We start from the raw sequence: 24990 nt of genomic DNA, 5'->3' as shown, positions 1-24990 counted from the left end.
GGCACCCACCATTCAGTAGGTGAGATGTCACATGGGCAAGCAGTGGGGAGGGGGGGAATTTTTAAGGAAAGAAATCGCAATAACGGCACTAAAACGGTCCTTAGAACCCACATGTTGATTTTCACCACCTGCTGGTGCCATCGAGTCTGTTTGGCCGCCCCCACCACCACGGTCTGGGGGGATGGAAACCACATCGCTGGGAGGGGACAAGTGGGACAGACCCCATCTCCCTCCGTCTGTCCATCCAGGGCATCAAATCCATGGCTGGGGGGGGTCAAAGTCCTCCAGGTTTCACCCCAGGGCGCTCAAACAGCCCCGAAGGCTCGTCCATGGGCACAGGGGACCCCCAAAGCCACTCCCGAGGCAGTTTGGGGGTGACAGAGACCCCCCCCTGGGGCACCCTCACGCTGTGTGAGCGGGGCCGGCACCCGCAGCCTCGGTGACTGGCCACGTTGCCAGTCCAGCTTCAGGTGGTGGTGGCCCTGGCGGTGGCCCCGGCGGTGGCACGGGGTGGGTGGCAGCAGCATGGCGCTCGAGGAGAGTACGGTGGGAGAAGCCCTTGGTGCAGAGGCGGCACTGGAAGCGCTCGGGGCGGTGGGTGCGCATGTGGACGTTGAGGGAGCTCTTCTGGGTGAAGCGTTTGCAGCAGACGCCGCACTGGAAGGCACGGACGCCCGTGTGGGTCACCATGTGCTTCAGCAGGTAGTCACGGAGTGAGAAGGAGCGCCAGCAGATGGAGCACTGGTGGGGCTTCTCGCCTACAGAGAGACAAATGTGGGTCAACACGGATCGATACAGGTCAACATGGATCAACATGGGTCAACACGGACCAACGTGGGTCAACACGGATTGATATGGGTCAACACGGATCAATGTGGGTCAACATGGATTGATACGGGTCAACACGGATCAACGTGGGTCAACATGGATTGATACGGGTCAACGTGGATCGATACAGGTCGATGTGGACCAGTGCAGGTCAACATGGATCAATACAGATCAACATGGATCAATGTGGGTCAACACAGATCGATAGAGGTCAGCACGGATCAACATGGGTCAACATGGATTGATATGGGTCAACGTGGATCAGTGTAGGTCAACACAGATCGATACGGGTCAACATGGACCGACATGGGTCAATGAAGACTAACACACATGGCTCAACACATGTCAGCACAGGTCAACATGGGTCAACAGCTCAACACAGATCAACATGGCTCAGCGTGGATTCACAGGTGAACATGTATTAACATGGGTTAACAGATCAACACGGGTCAACACGGAGCGATGGAGGAGTCTGGGCCGCGCTGGAGGGAAGTTAGTGCAGGCAGGAGAATGCCAGGACGAAGACAAGGCCAGCAAAATAGGGCTGGCAAAACCACACAAGGGAGCAGAGAAGTGAGAAACAGCTGTGGTCAGCGAAAGCACATGAGTCTGAGCAGAACAGGGTACGAGACAGGGGAGTTTTTGGCAAGTTTTGGGCTTTACGTGCTAATTGCAATTAACCAACGCAAATGCTTGTAGAGGCACGTGAACAGCACGTGCGGATAACCTGCAGCCTGTTAGAAGATAGATGAGCGCGTGTACGGAACTGAGCGGAATATAAATGTAACCAGGATGGGAAATAAACGGACGATCTGATCACCACGTTGGCCTTGTGTCGTTCCTGTTCCCGCACGGAGAAATAAGGACCCCGGCTACTGGTGACCCCGACAGAGCAACACAGATCACCACGGGTCACCAGATTAACAAAACAACACGGATCAGGCCAACATGGGTCAACGTGGGTGAACACAGAATGACATGGGACATCGTGGATCAACACAGGTCTACATGGGTCAGAATGGAGCGATGGGTCAACATGGGCCAACACTGGTCAACGTGGGTCAACACAGGTCAGGGGGGATCAACAGCCACACGGGTCAACATGGATTAACATGGGTCACCCCGGCCTGACACGGGTCAACGCTGATCACATGGAGCAACACAGCAACGTGTCAACACGGACTGACACAGAGCGACGCGGGTCAACACAGGGACACCCCCGTCCCCCTCCCAGCGTCCCCGTTCCCCCCCCGTCCCCCTCCGCCCACCCCCGCCCCGTGTCCCCGCCCCGTCCCCTCACCCGAGTGGATGAACATGTGTTTGGTGTAGTTCTTGCGGGAGCTGAAGGTCTTCTGGCAGTGGCCGCACTGGTAGGAGGGCTCGGGGCAGCGCGAGGGGCCGGGCTGGGGCGCCTCGGGGGCCGGAGGGGCGCCCCCCGTGCTCAGCCCCCCCTCCGCGCCCCCCTCGTAGAGCGGCGGCGGCACGAAGCCGAACCCGCCGCCCCCCGTCACCGCCTTGGCCCCGAACGCCGGCGCCCGGCCCGGCGCCTCCAGGCCGCAGTCGGGCCCGAACTTGGCTGCGTCCTCGCCAGGCCAGGGTGGCAGGAAGGCGTCGGCGAAGACCTCGGGGGCGCCGAAAAACGGGGGCTCCTCGGCGGCGAAGGGCGGCGGGGCGAAGCCTTCCTCCCTGGCGGTGGCGCCCCCTCCTTCCTCCTCGTCCTCCTCTTCCTCCTCCTTGACCGGCAGCTGCAGGCGCAGCGGCTGGCGCTGCTTGCGGCTGTGGCAGCTCGGCGCCGGCTCGGCCGGGCCGAAACGGGCGTCGGGCTCTGGCGGCGGCGGCTTGTGGCGGGGGTCGGCGGGTGCCGGGGCGGGGTCGGGGCGCGGCGGGCGGGCGGGGGGCAGCGCCTTGGGCCCGCGGCTCTGGGAGATGATCTGGGTGCACTCGTCGATGACCGTCTTGATCTGGAGGATGGAGGCGGCTGTGAGGATCTGCAGCGCCTCCGACTGCGCCACCACCAGGCACCCGCTGTACATGAACTCCACCAGCTGCCGCACGGCCCCGCTGGGCACCACGGGCGGCACCTCGATGGCCGAGTGGCCCAGCAGCAGCTTGTCGTGGAAGAAGGGGCTGCCGGCGGCCAGGACGCAGCGGTGCGCCCGCAGCGTGGCCTCGCGGATGCGCACCGTCACATCGCAGAAGTGGCCGCCCAGGCGCTGCCCGTTGAGCGTCTCCAGCAGCGAGCGGCTGAAGTTCTGCAGGTGGATGTAGTGCACGGCCTCCGCCATGGCCGAGCGTCGCCGGCGAGCCCGGGTGCACCTGGGGGGGGAGCAGCGGGGTTGGGGGACGTCGTGTGGGGTGGCACCAGGGTTGGGGACATCGGCGTGGGGCGGAGGAGACACCGCAAGCTGGGGACGCCTTCTGGGATGTCACAAGGGGCTGGGGACAGCACTGAGGACATCTCAGGGGGTTAAGGACACGGCTGGGGACATCAGCGTGGGGTGAGGACACCAGGAGCTGGGGACGCGTTATGGGATGTCACTAGGGTCCGGGGACATCAACATGGTGAGGAGAAACCACTGGGGTGTCACGAGGAGCTGAGGACATCAACGTGGGGGGAGAAGCCACCAGGGCATCACCAGGATCTGGGGACATCATATGCGGTGTCACCAGGGCTGGGGACCTCAATGTGGGGTGGAGAAGCCACCAGGATCTGGGGACATCATGTGGTGTGTCACTAGGGGTTGGGGACATCACTGAGGACATCTCCAGGGGGTCAAGGACACGGCTGGGGACATCAATGTGGGGTGGAGAAGCCATAAGGGCAGCACCAGGGTCTGGGGACATCAACGTGGTGAGGAGAAGCCACCGGGGTGTCATGAGGAGCTGGGGACACGTCACGGGATGTCACCAGGGCTGGGGCCACCCTTGAGAGCAACTCCAGGGGCCAAGGACACGGCTGGGGACATCGACAGGGGGGGAGAGGCTGCGGTGGCGCCGCCAGGGGCTGGGGACACCCCGCGTGACGTCACCGGGGTCCCTGCGGGAGCTGCCGGGGCTGGGAGCGCCCTGCGGGGCCGGGGACACCTCCCGGGGCGTCACCGGGGAGTGACGACACCGCGGGGACAGCCCCACCCCCCCCCCCCCGCGGCCCCAGGCGTCCGCCCCTCCCCCACCCCCACCCAAAAAAAAAAAAAAAAAAAAAAAAGGAAAAAGGGTCGCGGGGGGCGGGGCCGCACTCACCTCCGGCACCGCCGCCGGCCCCGACACCCGGAAGCGCCTCCGCCGCCGCTTCCGGCAGCGCGTGACGTCACTTCCTGTAGTGCGTGACGTCACTTGCGGGGGGGGCGGTGAGTCCCCACAGACACACCATAGAGACGGGGCTGGCGGCGGGCAGAGCGGCCCCAGGGACCCCGATAGCGCCGCGATCCCCTATAGACCCCCCCTGCAGACTCCAGCGGGGTCCATAGGGGTCGCCACGGGGCCGTCATCCCCTGTAGATCTCCACAGGGATCCCCGTACCGTCTGGACTCCCTGTCAATCGCCTTGGGATGATATGGGGACCCCTATAGGAATCCCTCTAGGGCCAGGATCCCCTATAGACGCCCCCCCAGGGATCCCCATAGGGCTGGCGTCCCCTGTGGGGATCTCTGTGGGCCCTGGGATCCCCTATAGACCCTGTAGGGCCCCCCAGCCCCTGTAGCACCCCCGTAGGGGCAGTTGTTCTGCTGGTGACATCACAGGGAGCGTGGTGGCACCTCCTGCTCTGCCCGTGATGTCACCTCACGCCCCGTCCGGCGGTGACGTCGCTCCCTTGCCCAGCGGTGGCCTCGCGGCTCGGGCGGGGCCTGTCCCCACCCTGGTGAGTTGATGGTGTCACTTCCTGGGCCCTTGGTGACATCGGGGGTCGGCCGGGTCAGGAGCCCTCCCGCTTCTTGCCGCGGGGGACGTCCCCTCCTGGCCCTTCTCACGCTACTGTCTGCCGCCGACGTTGAGTCACTGCGGTGACAAGCGGCGTCCTCAGGGTCGGGGCTGGCGCTGGCGCTGTGTGACACCTCTGCTGGGGACATGGACAGGGGGATCGAGGCGCCCTCAGCACGTCCCCACCAACCCCGAGCTGGGTGTGCGGGGACACGCCGAGGGAAGGATCCGGCCGGAGGGACCTGGGCAGGCTGGGGAGGGGCCACGGGCCAACCTCATGGAGTTCAACAAGGCCAAGGGCAAGGTCCTGCCTGTGAGTCGGGGCAATCCCCGGCACAAACCCAGCCTGGGCGCAGAGGGGATGGGGAGCAGCCCCAAGGAGACGGACTTGGGGGTGTTGGGGGGGTGGAAAACTGCCTGTGAGCCAGCAACGGGCGCTGGCAGCCCAGAAAGCCACCCGTGTGCTGGGCTGCACCCAGAGCAGTGTGGGCAGCAGGGCGAGGGGGGGGTTCTCCCCTTCTGCTCTGCTCTGTGAGACCCCCCTGCAGTGCTGGGTCCAGCTCTGGGGGCATCAACAGCAGAAGGACACGGACCTGCTCGAGCAGGGCCAGAGGAGGCCACGAGGATGCTCGGGGGGCTGGAGCACCCCCCTGTGAGGACAGGCTGAGAGAGTTGGGGGGTTCAGCTGGAGGAGAGAAGGCTCCAGGGAGACCTTAGAGCGGCCTCCCAGGACTGAAAGGGGCTACAGGAAAGGGGGGAGGCTCGTGATCGGGGGGGGGGGAGGGATAGGACGAGGGGTGATGGGTTTAAACTGACAGAGGGGAGATTTAGATGAGAGCTAAGGCAAAAATTCTCCCCTGTGAGGGGGGTGAGGCCCTGGCACAGGTTGCCCAGAGAAGCTGTGGCCGCCCCCTCCCTGGAAGGGCTCAAGGCCAGGTTGGACGGGGCTTTGGGCAACCTGGGCTAGCGGAAGGTGGCCCTGCCCGGGGCAGGGTGTGTCACTGGATGGGCTTTGAGGTCCCTCCCTGCCCAAACCCTCCCGTGACTCCGCAATCAGAGGTGACATCGCTGCGGTTCCCGCCATCAGGGGACACCCCAACACCTACGTCCCTTCGGGGGTGCCCCGGGGAGGGGCCGGCACACCTGGGTCCCTCGGGCAAGGGCGGGTGGCGATGCCCGAGGGTTGGGGCTGGTGGAGCTGAACTGATCTCCCCAGACATCTCTGGGTGCCCCGGGGGGGTGGGGGGGGTGGGGCGGTAGAGCCTGGGGGGAGGAGGTGCCCGACGCCTGGGTCCCTCCCGTGCCGCCGGCGCGGGTGGCACAGGGAGCGCCCGGCCACCGGCCACTCGAGTCCCACGGTCCCGGGTTTGGCATCACAGGGACGGACCCGCCGCAGGTGAGGGCGCCCCTACCCCCCCCCGCTCTCTGCAGGGTCTATCAGGAGACCCCGGCGTCTGGGCACCCCCCACCCCATCTACCCCCCCCAAAGGGATCCAGGTGTCCAAGTGCATCCCGAGCTGTCGGGGGGACCCGGGCGCCCACCCAGGCTGCCGCTGCTTGGGGGGGGATATTGTGGGGTCTCCCCGGGGCTCTCTGTTGTTCCAGGGCCCCCCCAGTTTGTGCCATGGTGGACGAGGGGGATGGGGGACAATGTGGCCCCACCAGGCTGGTGCAGGTGAGTGGGACCCAGGGGTCTGGGGGGGACCCAGGGGTCTGGGGGAGGACCCAGGGGTCTGGGGGGGACCCAGGTGGCCAGGGAGGGGTTCCAGGGGTCTGGGGGGGCACCCAGGGGTCTGGGGAAGCCTCAGCCCCAATGGGGGGACCCAGGGGTCTGGAGGAGGGGGGGATCCAGGCATTTTGGGGAGCCCCCACCCAGGGGACACAGGTGTCCGGGCTCCCTGCCCGCCCCAACACCCCCCCCCTTGGCTGGGGGACCCAGGCGTCCGCGCGCCCCTTCCCCCGGCCCCACTGGCCCCCGGCCAGACCCTGGACTGGAATTAGGGCACGGGGCGGGGAAAGGGATCCCAGGCGGCCGGAGCCCTCGCTCCCCTCCCCCCCACCCTGGGAAGGGACCCACGCGGCTGGACACCCCCCCCGCCCCCCCAAACTGCTCCCCCCGCGAGGGGACCCAGGTGTGTGTCCCCCCACCCATGCGACTCTGAGGTGGGACCCCCGGACATCTGGGTCCCCTCCCCACCCGCCCCAGGCACAGCACCGCCGGGACCTGGAGGAGGAGCTCCGTGACCTCAGCAACCAGGTGGGCGGGGTCTGGCTGGGAGGGGCGTGGCCAGCACCTGTCAGTAACAGCCTAGCCCCTCCCCTTTCCATGGGGCAGGACGTGGTGGGGTGGGGCATGGGGCTGCCCATCATCCCAATGGGCGGGGCATGGGGCTGTCTATCACCCTGGTGGGTGGGACATGGAGCTGTCCATCACCCTGGTGGGTGGGGCATGAGGCTGTCCTTCACCCTGGTGGGTGGGACATGGAGCTCTCCATCACCCTGGTGGGTGGGATATGGGGCTGTCCATCACTGTGGTGGGTGGGGCATGGACCTATCCATCACCCTCGAGGTGTCCATCACCATGGGGGTGGAGCATGTGGCTGTCAGTCATCCTTGAGGGGGAGCCTGGGACTGTCACCGGGAGGCGGGGCCTGGGGCTGTCACTCCCAGTCTGTTCTTGCCCCTGGTAGGTGGCAGCGCTCGGGCGGAGCCTGGCAGAGGAGCGGGGGCGGAGCCTGGCCGCCGGCGGGGCCCTGCGGGCACTGGAGATAGCGGTGGGCGGAGCCCAGGCTCGGGTGGGCGGAGCCTGTCGGGCTCGAGACCGGGCCTGTGAGCGGCTGCGCCAGCAGCAGGTGGGTGGGGCCTGAGGGGGGGCGGAGCATCTGGCGGCATCAGTCAGGGCAGGAGGCGGGGCTGGGGTCAGAGGGGGCGTGGCCTGGGAAGGAGGCAGGTCCTTGGGCAGGGGCGGGGCCTGCTGGGTGGGTGTGGCCCTGATGCAGCCCTGCCCCCAGGAGGCGGGACATCTGCTGTGGGTGGAGCTGACGGCCGCACGCGCTGCCCGGGCGGGGGCGGAGCTCCGGGCGCAGGAGGCGGAGTCACGGTGCCGCGCCAGGGAGGCGGAGCTGGAGCAGCTGCGGCAGGTGGGCGGGGCCAGAGCGAGGGGCGGGGCCAGGGGAGGGATGGGGTGGGGCTATTGGACACATTGGCAGGGCTCAAGCTCCGAGGGGCGGGGCAAGGGGATATGGGCGGGGCAAGGGGATATGGGCAGGGCTAAGGGTTATGGGCGGGGCTAAGGTATATGGGTGGGGCTAGGGACATGGGTGGGGCTAGGGGATGTGGGCAGGGCTAAGGGATATGGGCGGGACTAGGGGATATGGGCAGGGCTAAGGGATATGGGCGGGGCCTCCCGGGCTGTGTCCCCCCAGGCGGTGGCGGCAGCCCAGCGCGCCCGGCGGCAGGCGGAGCAGCAGCGCCAGGACATGGACATGGACATGGCTGCCCACGCACCCCCCGCCCCCAGCCCCGCGTGAGTGCCCGCCCCCTGGCCACGCCCACAGACCCATAGATGTCCTCTATAGGCCCCCCCAGTGTGTCCCCTATAGACCCCTCGGTACAGTCCATGTAACCCCTACAGTGGGTCCCCTATAGTCCCCAGGGTGTGTCCCCTATAGCCCCCACACTGTGTCCCCTAGAGCCCCCACAGTGCAGCCCCTATACCCCCCAGGGTGTGTCCCCTATAGTCCCCACAGCACAGCCCCCTCTAGCCCCCCACAGCACGTCCCCTATAGCCCCTCCCCACCGTCCCCGTGCCCCTCGGCATCCCCCCGCAGCCCCTATAGCATCTATGGGTGCAGGGGGGGCCGGGACCCCGGGACGCTGGAGGCGGCGCTGGCGGAGCTGCGGGAGCACAACCGGGCGCTGCAGCAGCGGCTGCTCCAGCGGCAGAGCCAGGTCAGCGGCGCCTATGGGGGATGTGGGGGGGGACCTATGGGGGCACGTGTGGGGGATGTATGGGGGGCATGGGGGCACCGATGGGGGGACGGGGGGCAGCTGGAGGGAGATTGGGGGGGCGGGGAGCACACACATATGGCAGGATGTATAGGGGGTATATGGGGGACGGGGGAGGAGCCTATGGGGGCGTCCGGGTGGGGCACCTATGGGGGGACATGGGGACACAAGGGGAGAACGTACAGGGGTTTGCGGGGGGGCAGATGTGAGGGGTATAAGGGGCCCCTATGGGAGACGTAAGGGCGGATGTATGGGGGCACCTATGGGGGTGTGTGGGTGATGTGGGGAGGGCACGGGGCACCTGTGGGGGATGTGGGGTGCCTGTGGGAGCTGTGGGTGCACCTATGGGTGCCCTGGGGGTGCCTCCGGGCCGGGCGCTGACCCCCCGTGGGTGCCGCCGTCGGGTGCAGGTGGAGGAGCTGCGGCGGGCGCTGGCGGGGGCGCGGGCGCAGGCGCGGGAGGCGGCGGGGGCCAGGACCCGGCTGGAGCAGGAGCAGCGGGTGCTGCGGGGGCGGCTGCAGCACCTCGGGGTGTCCCCAGGCCCCACCGAGGCCACCCTGCGTGCCCGCTGCCTCCACCTCCAGGAGCTCCTGAGCCGCGAGGCCGGGTGAGCCGGGGGACAGGGCGCTCTTGGGTGGCCCTGGGGTGGCCCCAGTATGGTCCAACATAGTCCCGGGGTGGTCCCAGGTGACCCAGGGTGGACTTGGATGGCCCCAGAGTGACCCAGGGGTCTGGGGTGGCCCCAGGGTTGCCCGAGATGGTCGCAGGTTGGCCCAGACAGGTCCCATGGTTGTGGGTGGCCCCAGGGTGGCCAGGGTGGTCCCTGAATGTCCCCCAGTGCCCCTAAGGTGGTCCAAGGTAGCCCTTGGGTGGCTGAAGGTGGTCCTTGGGTGGCCTGGGGTGGCCCAAGATGGCCCCAGGATGTCCCAGGGTGGCTCAGGGTGGTCCAAGGTGGCCCTGGGGTAGACGAGGGTGTCCCAGGTTTGTCCCAGTGTCCCCGGTGTCCCCAGTGGGTGACGCGGGGTGCCCGTGGGTGCAGGGCGCGGGCGGCGCTGGGCCGGGCAGCGCGGGCAGCGGGACGGCGCCTGCAGGTGCTGCTGGTGGAGGCGGAGGAGCAGCGGCTGCGGGGGGAGCGCTACCGCCTGCAGGTGGGTGACACCGGGGGGGACACCGTGGGGGGGACGGGACATCACACGAGTGGCTCCCACGGGTGCCCTGGCCGAGGTGGGGGAGGGCAGCATGGACACGGGTCACCCCACGTCACCCCGTGTCACCCCGTAGCCTCCGCGTCCACCCGCATCCCCCACGTCCCCGTGTCCCGCTGTGTCCCTTGTGTCACCTGTCCCCCATGTCCCCACGCCCCTGTCCCTATGCCCCCCCAATGCCCCGTGTCCCCACACCCCTGTGCCGTGTCCCCACGCCCCGTGTTCACTCTGTGTCACCCTGTGTCCCCACGCCCCGTGTCCCATGTCCCTGCAGGCGCAGGCCAGCGAGGCGTCGGGGCGGGCGCTGGGGGAGCGCGTGGCCGCGGTGGCCGCCGGGACGGCCCGTGAGCAGGCCCAGGGCCACCGCCTGCGCCGGGCGCTGGAGGCCATCGGGGACGGGGCCGCGGCCACCGCGCGACACGTGGCCGCCCTGCGGGCTCGCCTCAGGTGGGCCCCTGCACCACCCCGTGGTCTCCCTATAGCCCCTGTGGGCCTTCAGAGCTCTCGGCAGTGCCCTACGGGCCCCTATAGCACCCTATAGACCCCTGCAGCCTCCCTAGAGCCCCCCCCGTACCTCCCTCTGGGCCCCTATAGCACCCCATGGCTTCCTGTAGATGACCTATAGCTCTCCCATGGCCTCCCTGGGCCCCTATAGCACCCTATAGCTTGCTATAGATGACTTATAGCTCTCCTATAGGCACCCCAAGGGCCCCTGTACCCCCCCCATTACACCTTATAGTCCCCCTATACCCCACTCCCCCGTAGGTCCCTCTGCAATGCCCTGTGGGCCCCACAGGTACCTATAGCCCCCCCCCAGCACCCTATAGCCCCGTCTGTGCCCCTATAGCCACCCCAGCACCCTACAGCCCTTCACTGCCGCGCTCCAGCCCCATCATAGTGCCCGTAGAGGGCCCCATAGTCCCCCCTATAGCCCCTACAGGCCCCTACAGACCCTCTGGGGCCCTATAGACCCTATGGATCTGGGAGGGGCTGTGTGGGGCCGGGGGGTTATGGGGCAGTGGGGGGCTCTAGGGGCCACCCTGAATCCTCCCGGGCTGCCCCCAGGTGCGACCCGCTGACGCTGTCCCGCACGGTGCGGCGGATGCTGCGGGGGGAGGATGAGGACGAGGACAGCGAGGACAGCGAGGACAGCGGGTCCCCACCCTGGAGCCTCGGGGAGCTCCTCGAAACTGCCCGCGGCTCATGGGGGGGTCTCGAAACTGCCCCCAAGGAGCCCCACCAAAAAGCTGCTGGTCCTGGGGGGGGCCTGGAAACTGCCCCCAGCCCAGAGGGGAGCCTCGAAACTGCCACAAATATGGGGGAGGCTCCTTGAAACTGCCGCCAGTCTGGGGGCGACCCTCAAAATCGCCCCTGGGGACCAGATCTGAAAGTGCTTTTGGGCCTGAGGAGCCCCTAGAAACTGTTCCCAGGGACGCCCCTCCCTATAGCAGTAGGGGTGGGGCTTATTCGGGGGCAGGGCTTTGTGGGGGTGGGGCTTGTCCATATTCATTAAAGTGCCTTTAAGATGGATCCGTCCCTGAGTGGCCCTGAGGGACCCGGCGGGGTGTGTGTGTGTGTTTCAAAACACCCTCAGAGCCCATATTGGGGGGAATGTTGAAACTCTCCCCAAAACACTATTGAGGGGGGCCTTGAAAAGCTCCCCAAGCTTTCTTTTGGGGGGACCCCACTCTCCCAAACCACATTTTGGGGAGGGTCTCAAAATACTCCTGAGCCCCAGGTTTGGGGGACCTTGAAACGCTCCAAAACCCTGTTGAGGGGACCTCGAAACCCTCTTTACCCCAATTAAGGTGGGGGGGAGTCTCAGCCCCCCCCCCAGCCCCTGATACAGTGGCCCTGTGTGGAGGGGGCCTTGAAACACCCCAAAACCGGGGGGGGGGGGGGGGGGGGGGGGGCCTTGAAACACTCGCGGTGGAGGGGCGGGGCTCGTGCGGCTAATAAGGATGGGGCGGGGCTCGCCTGGCCAATGAGAGTGCAGTATGCAAATACGACGAGGATGAGGAGGCAGGGGAGGACGCTCCGCCCACCGCTGCGGCGCAGCCAATGAGGAAAGAGGGGCAGGGCGAGGTGCGTGGTAGCCACGCCCCCTCGGCGGGGCGCAGCCAATGAAGGAAGGAAGGGGCGGGGCTTACCGGCGCTGGGGGGGGGAGGGGGGGTGTCACGTTCTCGCGAGGTTTGGGGGGTCCCGCGGAGTCTCGCGCGGGCGGGGGGGGGCGGCCGCGGTGGCGGGATGGGAGCGCCGAGGTGAGGCCGCGCCGGGCCGGGGGAGCGGGACCGGCCCCGGGAACCGGCCCCCGGAACCGGCCCCAGGGGGGGGGACGGGAGGGAGAGTCCGGCCCCGGCCCCGCCCCTTCCGGCCCCCCCGCCCCCCCCCCTTGGCAACCGCGGCCCCCGCGAGCGGCCCTTGGCAGCGGCCCCGGGGCGCCCGGACTCTTCCCGACGTGTCCCCTCCGTCCCCAGTCCCGGGGGGGGTCGGGGCCCCCCGTCACCTCATGGCGCGGGGCGGGGCCGCCCGGGGGTTTCCGGGGGGCACCGGTGGGTGTGGGGGGGCCCGGGGGGGCCTGGGGCAGCCGGGAGGTCTCTGTGGGGCTCGGGGGGGGACCCGGGGTCTGGGGTGTCTCGGGGGGAGGGGCCGGCTTGGGGGAACGCGGGGATGTGGGGGGGCGGGGGGTGGGTCATGGGGGGCCTCTGGGGCTGGCGGGGGGGGCACACGGATTTGGGGGTGGGGGCTGGTTGGGGGGGCGGCACAGGGGGGAGCCGCGATCAGGTGGAGTTTTGGGGGGTTCCCGTGGAAGAATCTTCTCACCCCCCTCTTCCTCCCCCCCCAGATGCCCCGTCACTGCTCCGCCGCCGGCTGCTGCACCCGCGACACGCGGGAGACCCGCGACCGAGGCATCTCCTTCCACCGGTGGGTGCCCCCGCGCCCCTCGGCGGGGGGGGAGCCCCCGTTCGCCTCTTCCCTGCCCCCCCCGAGCGCTTTCACTGTTTCTGCCGTGAGATGATTTTATTTGGGTGGTTTTTCACCTCTTTCACGCTTCATTTGCCACCACCAATTTCTAGCAATGGTTTGGCCCAGATGTGTCCCCCCCTTTAGCAATGGCCCGTCCCAGGTGTCCCCCCCCATATCAGTGTGTGTCCCCCCCTTTAGCAATGCCCGCTCCCAGGCGTGGCCCCGCCCTTAGCAATGATCTGGACGAGCTGGGGTGCCCCCTCCTCACCCAACTCCCCATTTCAGGGATGGTTCAGCCCCATCCCCTTTAACGGGGCCTCCCTGGACCGTTCCATTTTCGGGGGGCGGGGGGGTGCAGCCCCTCACCCCTGCAGAAAACGGGCTGGGGGGCGATTGGAGGCCGCAGCCCCACAGCTGACTCGTGTGTGTCCCCCCCGCCCCCCCAGGCTGCCCAAGAAGGACAACCCGCGGCGGGCGCTGTGGCTGGAGAACAGCCAGCGGCGGGACGCGAGCGGGGAGGGCCGCTGGGACCCGGCCTCCAAGTACATCTACTTCTGCTCCCAGCACTTCGAGAAGAGCTGCTTCGAGATAGTCGGCTTCAGGTACGGCGTGTCCCCCCCCCCACGGAGAGGGAGCAGCCTGATGCACAACGTGCCCCCTCTTTGGTTTCAAAGGGATTTCTCCAGACTGGGCTCTGCCCGTCCCCTGCTGGGAGTGGAAATGGTTTGCTCTGACTGGCCCCCCCTGGCCTCAGTTTCCCAGCTGGGGGGTCCCCAGGACTTTGGGGGTTATGGATCACCCTGCCAAGGCTTTTGGGGACACCCCCCCACATACTCCCCAGTGCTTTTTCAGTGCCTACAAACCTTCCCCTGGAGCTTTGGGGCACCCCAGGGACCGCCCCCCCCCCCCCCCCCCCAAGGTCTTGGGGCCACCCCAGGGACCTGGGGGTTGTGTGGTGCCCCCAAGGGCTTTTGGACACACCCCCCCCCATTCTATTTCCTCTCAGGGCTTTAGGGGACCCAAGAGACCTTGCAGGCTGTGGGAACCCCCCCCAAGGCATTTTGGGGACCCCCTAAGGCTTTTGAGTTTCCCCAAAGTCTTCCCCAGAGCTTGTGGGGACCCCCCAGAGCTGCAGAGACCCCCAGAGACTTCCGCGGGTTTGGGGACACCCCGGGGACACTGACAGACATGGGGCACCTTGGGGATCCCCTGCCCCCCAGGCCTGTGGGGGCCCCCCAAGTGCCCCACACCACCCACTGACCCCCCCCGACCCCCCACAGTGGCTACCACCGTCTCAAGGAAGGGGCCGTGCCCACCGTCTTCGAGTCGGCCTCCCCCAAACCCCCCCGGGCCACCAAGCCGAAGCCCCCCACGCCCGAGAGTGACACCCCAAAGCCCCCTCGGGCCACCAGGAGGTGGAGGTGAGTCCCAGGGGGTGGGGGTGATGTCGGGTGCTGCTGGGTCCCCCCCTAATTTAATCTGCTCTTCCCCTGTGCAGGCAGGACCCCACCCCTTCCCCACCGGACCCCCCCTTCACCGCCGACGTCTCCTGCTTCCCCGGGGAGGGCGAAGACCCCGGTGCCCCCCCTGCCGGCGACCACGGGGGTGTCCCAGCCCTTCCTGGCCCCTCGGGCGCCCGCGGTCCCCTCCCGGACAGCCTTTTGGTGGCCACAGGGGACGAGGAAGCCACGGCTACCCCAGCTCTCCCCGAGGGTGACCCCCCGGCCCCCCCCCGCCCCGTCTCCCCCTCCCTGTACATGCTGCGGCTGCCGCCACCGGCCGGGGCCTACATCCAGAGTGAGCACAGCTACCAGGTGGGCAGCGCCCTGCTCTGGAAGCGCCGCGCCGAGGCCGCCCTCGACGCCCTCGACAAGGCTCAGCGGCAGCTCCAGGCCTGCAAGCGGCGGGAGCAGCGGCTGCGGCTGCGTGTGGGGGAGCTGCAGCGTGAGCGGCGCGGCCCCCCCGAGGCTCGCCGGCCCCCCAAGGAGCCCCCGGCGCGGCTGGTGGAGCTGCAGCTCCTCGGGGACGGCGCCGAGTGAAGCTTCCCGGCAGAAAAGCGGCTCTGCTCCTCCTCCTCCCCACCCCGGTGCTGCCGGGAAGGTTTGTAAATAAAGATTTCACCTTTTCTATGAAAAACGGAAGGGGGCGGCTCGCCTCTGGGAGCGAGAGGAGCCGGAGAGCGTCCCCGAGCGGGTTTTGCTCAGTGACCCGGCAGAAAGCGGCCGCAGGGAGAAACAAGCTCCTGTTGTGGGGGTTAAACCCCCCCGGCGGGTGCTGGGGAAGGGCGGGGGGGGCTGGGTGTGCGTCGTGGGTGTCTGACATGTACGGGGGAGCCCGGGCTGCCTCCCCCAGCCCGTTTAGGTCACTGATGGCCAGAAAATTAGATTGGGGAGAAATAAATCGGTTTTGTTGTGGATGGGTGAGCTGAAGTGGCTCCACGAGCTGCGGGTGGGAGTGTGAGTGTTTTGACGCTTGATGCGTCTCCAGGGCTGAACCTGAGGCGCTGAGCAGATATTCCCGGCAGAGGGGAGGATTTTGGGCACCATCTGCCCCCTCCAGCAAGGAAAACGAGCGGGTCAGCCCCCAGAAAACGGCCGTCAACGGCCCAGTGCCCGCCTGGACCCAAATAATCAGAATTAAGCCTTTAATTTCCGCAACCGGCTTGGCCCGGAGGTGCCGGAGCGGGATAGCGAGCACCGAGACCAGCCCGTCACCCTCATCGTGCTCCGACACCGTTAAAAACTCCCCAGAGACAGTGAAAAATGCCCGATTAGCCCCAAATTGGCCTCACCGGTGGCCCTTAGGCCGTTACTGCCCCAGGAGGCCCCGGCGGGTCCCGGCTCCTACAGGCTGAGCCTCATGTCGCGGATGGCGGTGAAGGTGTCGGGGCTCAGGGGCACGTAGGATTTCTTTGTGTCGTCGCGGAAGAAGAGGGGGTCTCGGGTGGCGCCGGGGTCGAAGCCGTCCCTCACCAGGTTGCCTTTGCACTGCTTGAAGGTCCCCGTGATCTCCAGAGCGTCCTGCGGAGATCGGGGTGCTCAGAACCGGGGGGGATGGACGGGGTGACCCAGAAACGGGGGACCCCAGTGCTGCCAGCACGGGAGGACGCTGCGGGAAACGGGGACGGGGCAGCCGGTGCCGCAGGACCGGGGGGACCCGTGTGGGGCCTCGAGACGCCCACAGGAGGCGGATCGGCGCCGTCAGCAGGGGTGACCCCGGCGTTGTCACCGATACTGGGGTGACGTCACCCGCCGCGAGGGACCAGCACTGTCACCAGTAACGGGGGGACCCCGCACCCTCAGCGGGGCCATCGTGGGAGCTGGGGGGACGCCAACGCAGTCGCTGGAAACCGGCGCTGGCGCCCGAACCGCCCGAGGGACTCACTGGGCAAAAAAACGAGAAGAACCCCCCCTCCGGAGCCGCCCCGAGGGAGCCGGGAGCGCTGACCTGGATCCGCACGAAGCGGGGAGCAGCGTAGCTGGGCAGCGTCTCCCTGGTGAAGGCGTAGAGGTGCTCGCCCTCGAAACTGGCCCCGGCCCGCAGGCGGATGGCTGCCATGCCGCACCGGCCCTCGCACCCTGCAACGGCACCGCAGGGCTCGGGGCTGCTCTGGGGACCCGTCGCGTGCCCAGAGCGACGCTGGACGCTGCTTTTGGGTGGATGTGTCCCCTTTAGCCTTCAGGGAGGCCGCTGGGACCTGATGGAGGCACATCGTGTACCCAAAACGATGCTGGGTGTTTGTTTTGGGTGAAGATTTCCTTTTTTTGCCTCCTTAGTGGCTGCTTGGACCATTACGGTGGCACTTTGTGTGCCCAAAACAGGAACTGACACTTCTGAGTCACCTTTTACTCTTCCTGGTGGCCACTTGGACCATCATGGAGACATGACAGTTGCCCAAAACACCACCAGATGCTTCTTTTGGGCAACCGAGTCCCATCTTACTTTTCTTGGTGGCTACTTGGACCATGTTGCAAGCCCAGAACAATGCTGGACACTTGGTTTGGGCAGCCAAGGCCTCCACTGACCTTCCTGGTGGCCACTCAGACCTTCACAGGAGCCCACTGTGTGCCAAAGCCGTGCCAGAAACTTATTTTGGGTCAGTAAGTCCTACTTTAGCCGCCTTAGTGGTCCATTACGTGGATGTGTTACTTTCCCCAAACAACACTAGATGTTTCTTTTGGGCAACCCAGTCCTGTCTTCATCTTCTTGGTGGCTGTTTGGACCCTCGGGGTGGTAATCACGAGCCCAAAACAACACTGGACTCTATTTTGGGTCCTGAAGTGGTCAGGCAGTTGGACTAGATGATCATTGTAGGGCCCTTCCATTCTGCTTTAGGCTTCTCAGTGGCCGCTCGGCGCGTTTGGGGACACATCACATGGCAGAAACATCATCAGATTCTGATTTTGGTCCGATGCGCCCTCCCCGCAGCCCCCGGTACTCACCCGGCACGGACACTCCGTAGACGTTGACCTCCTGGATGAAGTTCACCATGGCAAGAGTGGCCTCCACCTCTGTCGTGGCCACGTTCTCGCCTTTCCAACTAGGACAGAGAAGGGATGAAGCTGTGAGGGGGCGTTTGGGCTGGGAGGGGACGTTGCCCTCGCAGACGTGGGTGTGAGAGCGTCAGAGTTACCGGAAAGTGTCTCCCACTCGGTCCTGGAAGTAGACGAATCGTTCATGGTCAATCATGAGGAGGTCGCCGCTGTTGAAGAAGGCGTCACCTTTGACCAAGACGTCCCTCAAGACCTTCTTCTCTGTCTTCTGGGAATCGCCCGCGTAGCCATCGAAAGGGGTGTTCTTGGTGATTTTGATGACCAGCAGCCCTGTCTCACCTTTGGGGAGGGAAAGGAGGGTTGGAGGCCGGTCAGCAGCGGCCAGCGCTGGGGAATGTCACCTCTGTGCCCCACCAGCGGCTCGGGGATGACATTCCTGTGTCTTTGAGGGGTTTCTGGTAGCTTCCAGCCACCAAGATGATGGTGATAAGGACCAAGAGGTGGCTTTGATGCATCTCAACCCTCTCGTCTGCTCCTCTTTCCTCCCAGAAAGGCTCATCTCTTCTTACCGGGGCGGACTCGGATGCAGAGGCCGCGCTCGTCACGTACAGGTTCGTCCTTCTCCACGTTGTACTTGATGAGCTCAAAGGGAGCAAAAGTCTGGAGGGCAGGAGAGAGACGGAGAGAGAGACCGGTGGGTGGAAGAGAAAGGCGGGATTAAAGCAGCGAGAAGACTTTTCCCTCCAGCGCCAGCGCCAATCTTCTGTTGTTTGTTCATTACAACCCACAGAAACACACCCCACCCCACCCACCCCCACCCCAAATCCCAACATTCTGAGCAGCTGCTTGTTTTATATTTAAATATAAAGGAGTTAATCACCCTTCAAATGAGATTTACTCTTAATAGGTTCAACCGGTGACCAAACTCATTGCGGAATCTTTCAAATCAAAGGCCCAAGGGAGAATGCTGAGAGTTGCAACTGTGGGACAAGGGTGGAGAAAACCTGATGTTTGTAGCTTTTGCTCAACACGTGGGTGGCTGGGGACTGAAGTGACACCGAAGTGGCCTTTCTCAGGGGCTATAAGATGTCCAGGTCACCATGGACACGCCAAACCTAGACTGAGTCAATGCTGTTGGGTCAACGTTGGCCAACCAGGTGGAGGGAACTCTTTTTGGTTATGAAGAGGGGATCTTGGAGGTCCTGCTTGTGCATCAACCCAGTCTGATGGGCGGTGTCGGCTCCCCCAGGAGTCACCATTTGCGTCACCACAAAGAGGGTATCCAGGAGACGCCCCACTCTTGGCGTCAACCCAACTCGAGGTGCAGTATTGATCTCCCCAGGGCAGGGAGAGTTTGCTCCCCCCACCAGCGTCATCATCATCCATTCACCTTGAGGAACACGTTGTCTCTGCCCACGGCCCCGATCTTGCCGGTGTAGTTGATGAAGCCGGCGTTGCCCTCGGTGGCCCCGTAGAACTCCCAGATGGAGACGGGCCCGAAGCGCTGGAGGAATTCCTTCCACACCTCCGCCCGCAGGCCGTTGCCCATGGCCAAGCGCACCCCGTGCTCCCGGTCGTTGTCGCGCTGCGGGGTGACCAAGAACCATCTCAGGGCGCGCCCCACGGCGTCATCTCCCCCCCTGGGGTGGGTTTTGGGCTGGCGGGGACTTACCCGGGGCGTGTTGCAGAGGTAACGCATCAGCTCACCCACGTACTGGATGACGGAGACGTTGTAGTGGCGACAGTCGTCCCAGAACTGGGAGGCGGAGAACTTGGCCCGTAGGACGCAGGTGGCTCCTGTGGGGACGCAGCAGGGTGGTGGTTACCCCTCCCCTTTTCGCTCGGGTTTTTCCCTTTTCTCCGTCCATCCGTCCGTCCCCACCAGTGTCTGTCCTGTCCGTTCACCCCCGATCACCCGTTAGCTATGTAGACACGTGTCTCCTCTCCTGTCATCTTTTCATCCGACTCTTTCCTTTTCCATCCCTACGCTTTCTGCCGTCTGTCCGTCCATCCCCCCACTAATCCATTTATCGCTACAGAGATCTCCTCTCTTCTTTCCTTTTCTTTTCTCCATCCTCATTTTTCCATCATCCTTCAGTCCACCTCCAGAAAAATTCTGTCCATCTCCTTAAACATCTGTCCATCTCAAACATTTGTCCAGCTCCATAAAACATCCACCTGCCCATCTGCTTAAAACATTCATCTTCAGAAAACATCTGTCCAGCTCCGTAAAACGTCCGTCCATCCATCTAAACTGTCCACTCATCCATCTGTGGACACAGCTCCCTCTTCTTCCCCCTCCCCACATGTTTCTCCCTCCCTCCCTCCATCCCCAACACCTCTCTCTGCCTGTCCTCGCCTGCTGGCCGGGCCACATGGCCGCCGTGGCTACGTACCGACCTCGAAGCACCCTCCCACCCCGATGAGCAGCCCAGCCGCGTGGTAGAGCGGCAGCGTTGTGTAGACGATGTCATCGGGCCGCAGGCCGCAGAGCCGGCCCAGGTTGGCCACCATCATCAGCTTCGTCTCGGTGATCACCGCTGCCTTGGGCAGCCCTGGGGGGTGGGAGCAGAGGGTGGGAAATGTCCTCCTTGGAAGTTCTCATGTGGGGTGGGAGGTCCTGGGGCTGAGGGGTGGCACGGGAGGGCAAACCCCTTCCCCAGGGGGTGGTGGGTCTCCATCCTTAGAGATCTCCAGACCCCGCTGGGAGGAGCCATGAGGAACCTCAGCCCGATGCGCCTGTGTTGGTCGGGGTGGGATCTGGTTCAGGTTCGGGGTTGGATGAGGGAGGTCCCACCCCCTCCCCGTCCCAACGAGGACAGACCCAGGGACGTGGTGGGTCTCCGTCTTTGGAGACACCCAACCGTCCCCTGGACACGGCCAGGAGGAACCTGACCCAGGTGGCCCCACGTGGGTCAAGGTTGGAGAAAGGCCCCACCAGACCCCTCCAACCTCCCCACGTCACCTGCATGGCCCCCGGTGGGGGGGGACAACCTCCCCCATCGCACCCAACCCCTCCCAGCATCAGACCCTTCAGGTTTGGGGTTCCTGGCCCCAGCGTCTCACCGGTGGTGCCCGAGGTGTAGATGTAGACAGCCTTGGACTTGGCGGTGACACCGGCGCGGTGGTGGGCGGGCAGGGGCTCGTCGGAGGCCGCCTCGATGGCGGGCAGCAGGGCCTCGACGCCCGGCGTGGGGGAGTGGGCGCTCAGGTAGAAGACGCGGGTGCCGTCACGCTGCAGGTCCGGCAGCGCCTCCTCCACGGCGTCCCGGAGCTCTGCGGGGACGGGGGGGACGGGGGGGGGACGGGCGCCCCCGGGGACCCGGATGGGTGAGCAGCCAGGAGGGGATCCCACAGCCATGGGGGCACCCGGGTACCCCCAGATGGCCCCTGAGGGCCCCAGGGGGTCCATCTGCCTCCTGCCCTGATTTCTTTTTTTCCCATTTCCTCCCCCCAAAAGTGTGATGCAAAAAAAAAAAATAGAAGGACCTTTACCCCCGGGAAGGGGTTGGTGATGATTAACCCGTGGCCTTGGCATGGCCAGCGCACCCCAACACACTCCCCGGGGCGTGGGGGTGTTGCACATGCGTGTGCAAAGGGCTGCACAAGCAGCCGTGACCGCCCCAGCTGGGGAGGGGGGGTGTGTGCCCCAATGGGAACAACCTCTCGCACGCTCGGGGTAAACGGCCCTGACGTGTCTCACACCCACACGTGTGTCACAGGCATGTGCGCAGGAGCATGTAAGAGCACTGACACGCATGTAAATGCATGTACAGGCACTGACAGGCATGCAGACACATGTACAGGAGCTGACACACGTGTAAATCCATGCACAGACACTGACACGTGTGCAGACACATGTACAGACACCGACACACATGTAGACACATGTACAGACACTGACATGTGTGTAAATCCATGCACAGACACTGACACGTGTGCAGACACATGTACAGACACTGACATGTGTGTAAATCCCTGCACGGACACTGACACACATGCAGACATGTGTACAGACACTGACACACATGTAGACACATGCACAGACACCAACACATGTACAGACACTGACACGCATGTAAATCCATGCACAGACACTGACACACATGCAGACACATGTATGGACACTGACACACGTGTGTAAATCCCTGCAGAGACACCGACACCCATGCAGACACGTGTACAGACACTGACACACATGTAAACCCATGCACAGACACCGACACCCATGCAGACACGTGTACAGACACTGACACACATGTAGACACATGCACAGATACCGACACATGTACAGACACTGACACGCGTGTAAATCCATGCACAGACACTGACACACATGCAGACACATGTATGGACACTGACACACGTGTGTAAATCCCTGCAGAGACACCGACACCCATGCAGACACGTGTACAGACACTGACACACATGTAAGTCCCTGCACAGACACCGACACCCGTGTAGACACGCATGCTGCCACTGCCACCCGTGCAGACACACGTACACGCGCTGACACTCCCAGACCCCCCCCCCGGCCCATCTGCGCCCCGCCAGAGGCAGCGGTGGGGGGGGAGGGACCCCTCGGCGCCCCGACCCCCCCCGGGCGGGGGCCACTCACCGGGGCTGGCGAGGACCAGGGTGGCCCCGGCAGTGGCCAGCGCGTGTCGCAGCGCCTGGCCCCGCACGTTGGTGTTGAGACAGGCCATGGGACAGCCCAGCTTGGCCAGCGCCAGCCAGGCCCAGACGTAGGCGGGTTCGTTGGGGAGGAAAACGGCGACGGCGCGGCCCGGCTGCAGCCCCAAGCGCCGCGACAGCGCCCGGGCCGCGCGGTTACTGCGCCGCTCCACGTCCTCATAGGTGTGAACCTCGTCCTGGAAGCGCAGCAGCGGCCGGTGGGGCTGGCGACGAGCGTGCTCCTGGAAGACGTCGAGGAGGGTGACGGGGCGGCGGCGGCTCAGCCGCCAGCGGCAACGCGCCGAGGACCAGACCATGGTGGCGAAGGCCACGAAGTCGACGCAGAGCAAGGGGTAGCGGCGAGCGGCCGCCGGCACCAGCAGCAGCAGCAGCAGCAGCAGCCCGGCCGCCACCGCCACAGCCCCCGGCAGCGCCATGGCCACGGGCGCGGGGCCGCGGCAGCACCCGCTGGGCGCCGCTGGCCAAGGGCCGCCCCACGCGCACCTTGCCCCGGCGCCGGCCCGGCTTTGCCAGGATTAGGGTGGTTTGTTTTCTTTGCTTTTTTTTTTTTTTTTTTTTTTTTCCCCGGGGTGTGGGTGTGGCACCGCGGAGGCGGCTCACACCCATGAGCTGCCCAGTGCAAACCCCACCCCAGAAACCCGCTCCCTTTCCCCCTCGATGTTCTTGGCAAACGGCCGCAGCTCCGGCCCCTTCCAACGCTGAAACGCTCCGGCCACCGCGCGCCTCCCCCTCCTGTGCAAACCGACACACAGACGGGGTTTTCCTCCTCGCCAGCAGAGAAACAAAGTTTGCTGTTTAAATCCCCAACCTGGGTGTGAGCACCTGGCAAGCTGCTTCTTGACGGGACAAATCATCCTTCTGCAAATTAATAAAAAAAACCAAAGGAGCCCAGAGGACCGGTGCAGCCTCGGCGCCAAGCGCGTCACCTTTGCCTCCGATTTGCAACCCCGGGTGTTCACAGGCTCTAAGATTATCACAAGGATCAAACAGGTTTTTTGGCAGCTGCTGTATCGCCCTTTGCTCAAGAAGATTTTGCAATTTTGGGGTCACCGGTTTATCGGGGTTGGTGGCACCGAGGTCAAAGTGCCACCGCGGCAAGGGGACATTGGCCTGGGGTGAGGTAGCGGGACGTCCCCGGCCGTCCCCGCCTTGGGGATGCCCCGAAGGAGATTACTGGGGGGAAGATGGTCCCCTGTCCCCAACCCGGTGCCCCCCACCCTGTCCGTGTCCCCATATTCACGTCCCTGTGTCCCCGCTCTGTGCCACAGGCTGTCCCCTGTGGGACACGGGGCTGCTCGGGGGTCTTGTCCTTGCCCCACAGGGCCACCAACCCTCCGGGCACTGTGTCCCCATCATCCCCAATCGCCTACTGGGGACGAGGGCCACCACCACTGGGGACATGGGGCAGGAGAAGCCAGGTCCTGCCGTGGGGAAAATGGAACTGGGAGGGACTGGGAGAGCCAGTGTCCAGGGGGGCTGTGTCCTGGGCTCGTGGCTGGAGGTACAAGAGCATCCCTTGGGGACAGGGTGACATGAGGTCACCTCCCCCTCCAGGTCACAGTTGTGGTCCCCAAGGTGGGGGTGACAGACACAGGGGACTTCATAGGGGATCCCTGATAGGGTGTCGTGCGTGGGGTGTCACACCTGTCCCCACAGGACATCACGTGTGGGATGTCTCACACAGTCCCCAGGGGTGGGTCACGTTCTGGGAAACCCACGTCATACCTGGGGGGGTTGTGACACACTTGGGGCACAAAGTGTCCCCAAAGTGTCCCCAGAGGTCCCCAAAAGGGGTGGGACGCAGCGCAGGAACCCCCCGCCCCTGCCCAGACACAGGGTGATGGTCACAAAAGACGAGGAAGGTCCCACCGAGATTTGAACTCGGATCGCTGGATTCAGAGTCCAGAGTGCTAACCATTACACCATGGGACCGGCCCGCCCGGCCAGCGCCGCCGCGCCCCACACGCCTCCACGCCGCCTCCGCCGCCCAAAAAAATATCAAATAAAAAAAGAGTCTGGCCGGGAGGTGGGGGGACAGCGGGGACCGCGCGGGGGAGGGGGTAAAGGGGCAGGAAAAGAGAAACAGCGCTCGCCCGAACAGGGACTTGAACCCTGGACCCTCAGATTAAAAGTCTGATGCTCTGCCGACTGAGCTATCCGGGCTCCTGCCAGCACTCCCCCGGCGCCTCCTCATGGGCTGCGCGGGCAGAAATTCCCCCCCTCCCCGGAGTTAACGGGGAGAAAGAGCGAAAGGGCGGACCCTCGGGGCTAAACCCGTGTCTTTTTTAAAGGTTTTAAGGTGAAAAAGGTGTTGTTGAGGAAATAGCGGTGTGCGAACGTAAACCCGAGGCCGCAAAACGCGCAGCCGCGGGGCAGCGGTGGGAGGAGCTCCCTTATGAAGGCTCAGGGCGGACCTGAGTGAGAACCGCCCCCCAGTCGTTTCTCTCGCGCGGACCAATGGGAAGGCCGCCGGATCCCAGCGCGGCCAATCAGCGCCCAGCACCGGACGGTGACTCTGCCCTTGGGTGTGCGAGTGACGGGACTGAGGCCCTGTCGCGCCGAGTGACCGAAATAGCTCTTTGAAAGCCTTAAAATTCTTTTTTTGCGGGAGAGGGGGAGCCAGCGGCTTGCCCTCAGCCTCACAGCAGACTTGTGCCGAGCTATTAATATGAAAAAAAAAAGCTTTAATACACAAAGAGGCTTTAAATTTCCATGTGTTCCTTGAAGAAACAAGCCGCACCTCCGCCACCACCTCCCAGCCCTACCCGACGCCCGCTCTCTCCAGCCTCCCTTTATAACATCCGTGCCGCTCGCTGATTGGCCACACCCCGCATGGAAATGAGGCAGCTCCAAACCTCGCGTTACTATTGGCCAG

At 65.0% G+C, this 24990-nt stretch overlaps 4 protein-coding genes and 2 non-coding genes across 9 annotated transcripts; 2 read left to right on the top strand and 4 right to left on the bottom strand.

Moving 5' to 3' along the window:
- Positions 1–95: 95 nt before the first annotated feature.
- Positions 96–4416, bottom strand: ZBTB45 (zinc finger and BTB domain containing 45). 2 transcript variants are annotated; one of them, XM_074854729.1, is made up of 4 exons: positions 4069–4416; positions 3012–3144; positions 2129–2789; positions 96–758 (listed from the first exon to the last, which is right to left on the bottom strand). In XM_074854729.1, exons 2-4 carry the CDS (start codon positions 3111–3113, stop codon positions 403–405), a joined length of 1119 nt encoding a protein of 372 aa, XP_074710830.1. In that variant the 5' UTR covers positions 3114–3144; positions 4069–4416; the 3' UTR covers positions 96–402. The 2 variants fall into 2 exon arrangements, with proteins under 2 accessions (XP_074710830.1, XP_074710829.1); XM_074854728.1 differs by having other exon boundaries at positions 2129–3144.
- A 1868-nt stretch (positions 4417–6284) lies between these two features.
- Positions 6285–11402, top strand: MYH14 (myosin heavy chain 14). The gene is made up of 10 exons (XM_074854730.1): positions 6285–6421; positions 6953–7003; positions 7437–7598; positions 7758–7886; positions 8172–8272; positions 8601–8697; positions 9165–9361; positions 9794–9902; positions 10234–10406; positions 11025–11402. Exons 1-10 carry the CDS (start codon positions 6371–6373, stop codon positions 11290–11292), a joined length of 1338 nt encoding a protein of 445 aa, XP_074710831.1. The 5' UTR covers positions 6285–6370; the 3' UTR covers positions 11293–11402.
- Positions 11403–12160: 758 nt separating this feature from the next.
- On the top strand, positions 12161–18086 carry THAP7 (THAP domain containing 7). 3 transcript variants are annotated; one of them, XR_012626871.1, is made up of 6 exons: positions 12161–12221; positions 12806–12885; positions 13374–13529; positions 14208–14348; positions 14426–15027; positions 17970–18086. XR_012626871.1 is itself a non-coding variant. In XM_074854773.1 (5 exons), the coding sequence occupies exons 2-5, from the start codon at positions 12806–12808 to the stop codon at positions 14964–14966; spliced, it is 918 nt and encodes a 305-aa protein (XP_074710874.1). In that variant the 5' UTR covers positions 12161–12221; the 3' UTR covers positions 14967–15343. The 3 variants fall into 3 exon arrangements, 2 of the variants coding, with proteins under 2 accessions (XP_074710874.1, XP_074710875.1); XM_074854773.1 differs by lacking the exon at positions 17970–18086 and having other exon boundaries at positions 14426–15343; XM_074854774.1 differs by lacking the exons at positions 12161–12221; positions 17970–18086 and adding an exon at positions 12331–12512 and having other exon boundaries at positions 14426–15343.
- SLC27A5 (solute carrier family 27 member 5) lies at positions 15771–22687 on the bottom strand. Its single transcript, XM_074854693.1, has 10 exons — positions 22039–22687; positions 20487–20696; positions 19817–19975; positions 19093–19217; positions 18811–19005; positions 17990–18080; positions 17561–17759; positions 17370–17467; positions 16375–16505; positions 15771–15947 (listed from the first exon to the last, which is right to left on the bottom strand). Exons 1-10 carry the CDS (start codon positions 22529–22531, stop codon positions 15771–15773), a joined length of 1878 nt encoding a protein of 625 aa, XP_074710794.1. The 5' UTR covers positions 22532–22687.
- Positions 22688–23975: 1288 nt separating this feature from the next.
- TRNAQ-CUG (transfer RNA glutamine (anticodon CUG)) lies at positions 23976–24047 on the bottom strand. Its single transcript has one exon. It is a non-coding gene; the product is annotated as a tRNA-Gln (tRNA).
- Positions 24048–24205: 158 nt separating this feature from the next.
- Positions 24206–24278, bottom strand: TRNAK-UUU (transfer RNA lysine (anticodon UUU)). Its single transcript has one exon. It is a non-coding gene; the product is annotated as a tRNA-Lys (tRNA).
- Between the last annotated feature and the right edge of the window lie 712 nt (positions 24279–24990).

This window comes from Strix uralensis, chromosome 38 (genome assembly GCF_047716275.1).
Source record: "Strix uralensis isolate ZFMK-TIS-50842 chromosome 38, bStrUra1, whole genome shotgun sequence".
NCBI lineage: Eukaryota > Metazoa > Chordata > Aves > Strigiformes > Strigidae > Strix > Strix uralensis.
The sequence above is the reverse complement of the archived record's forward strand: the minus strand, read 5'-3'. Positions and strand labels throughout refer to the sequence as shown.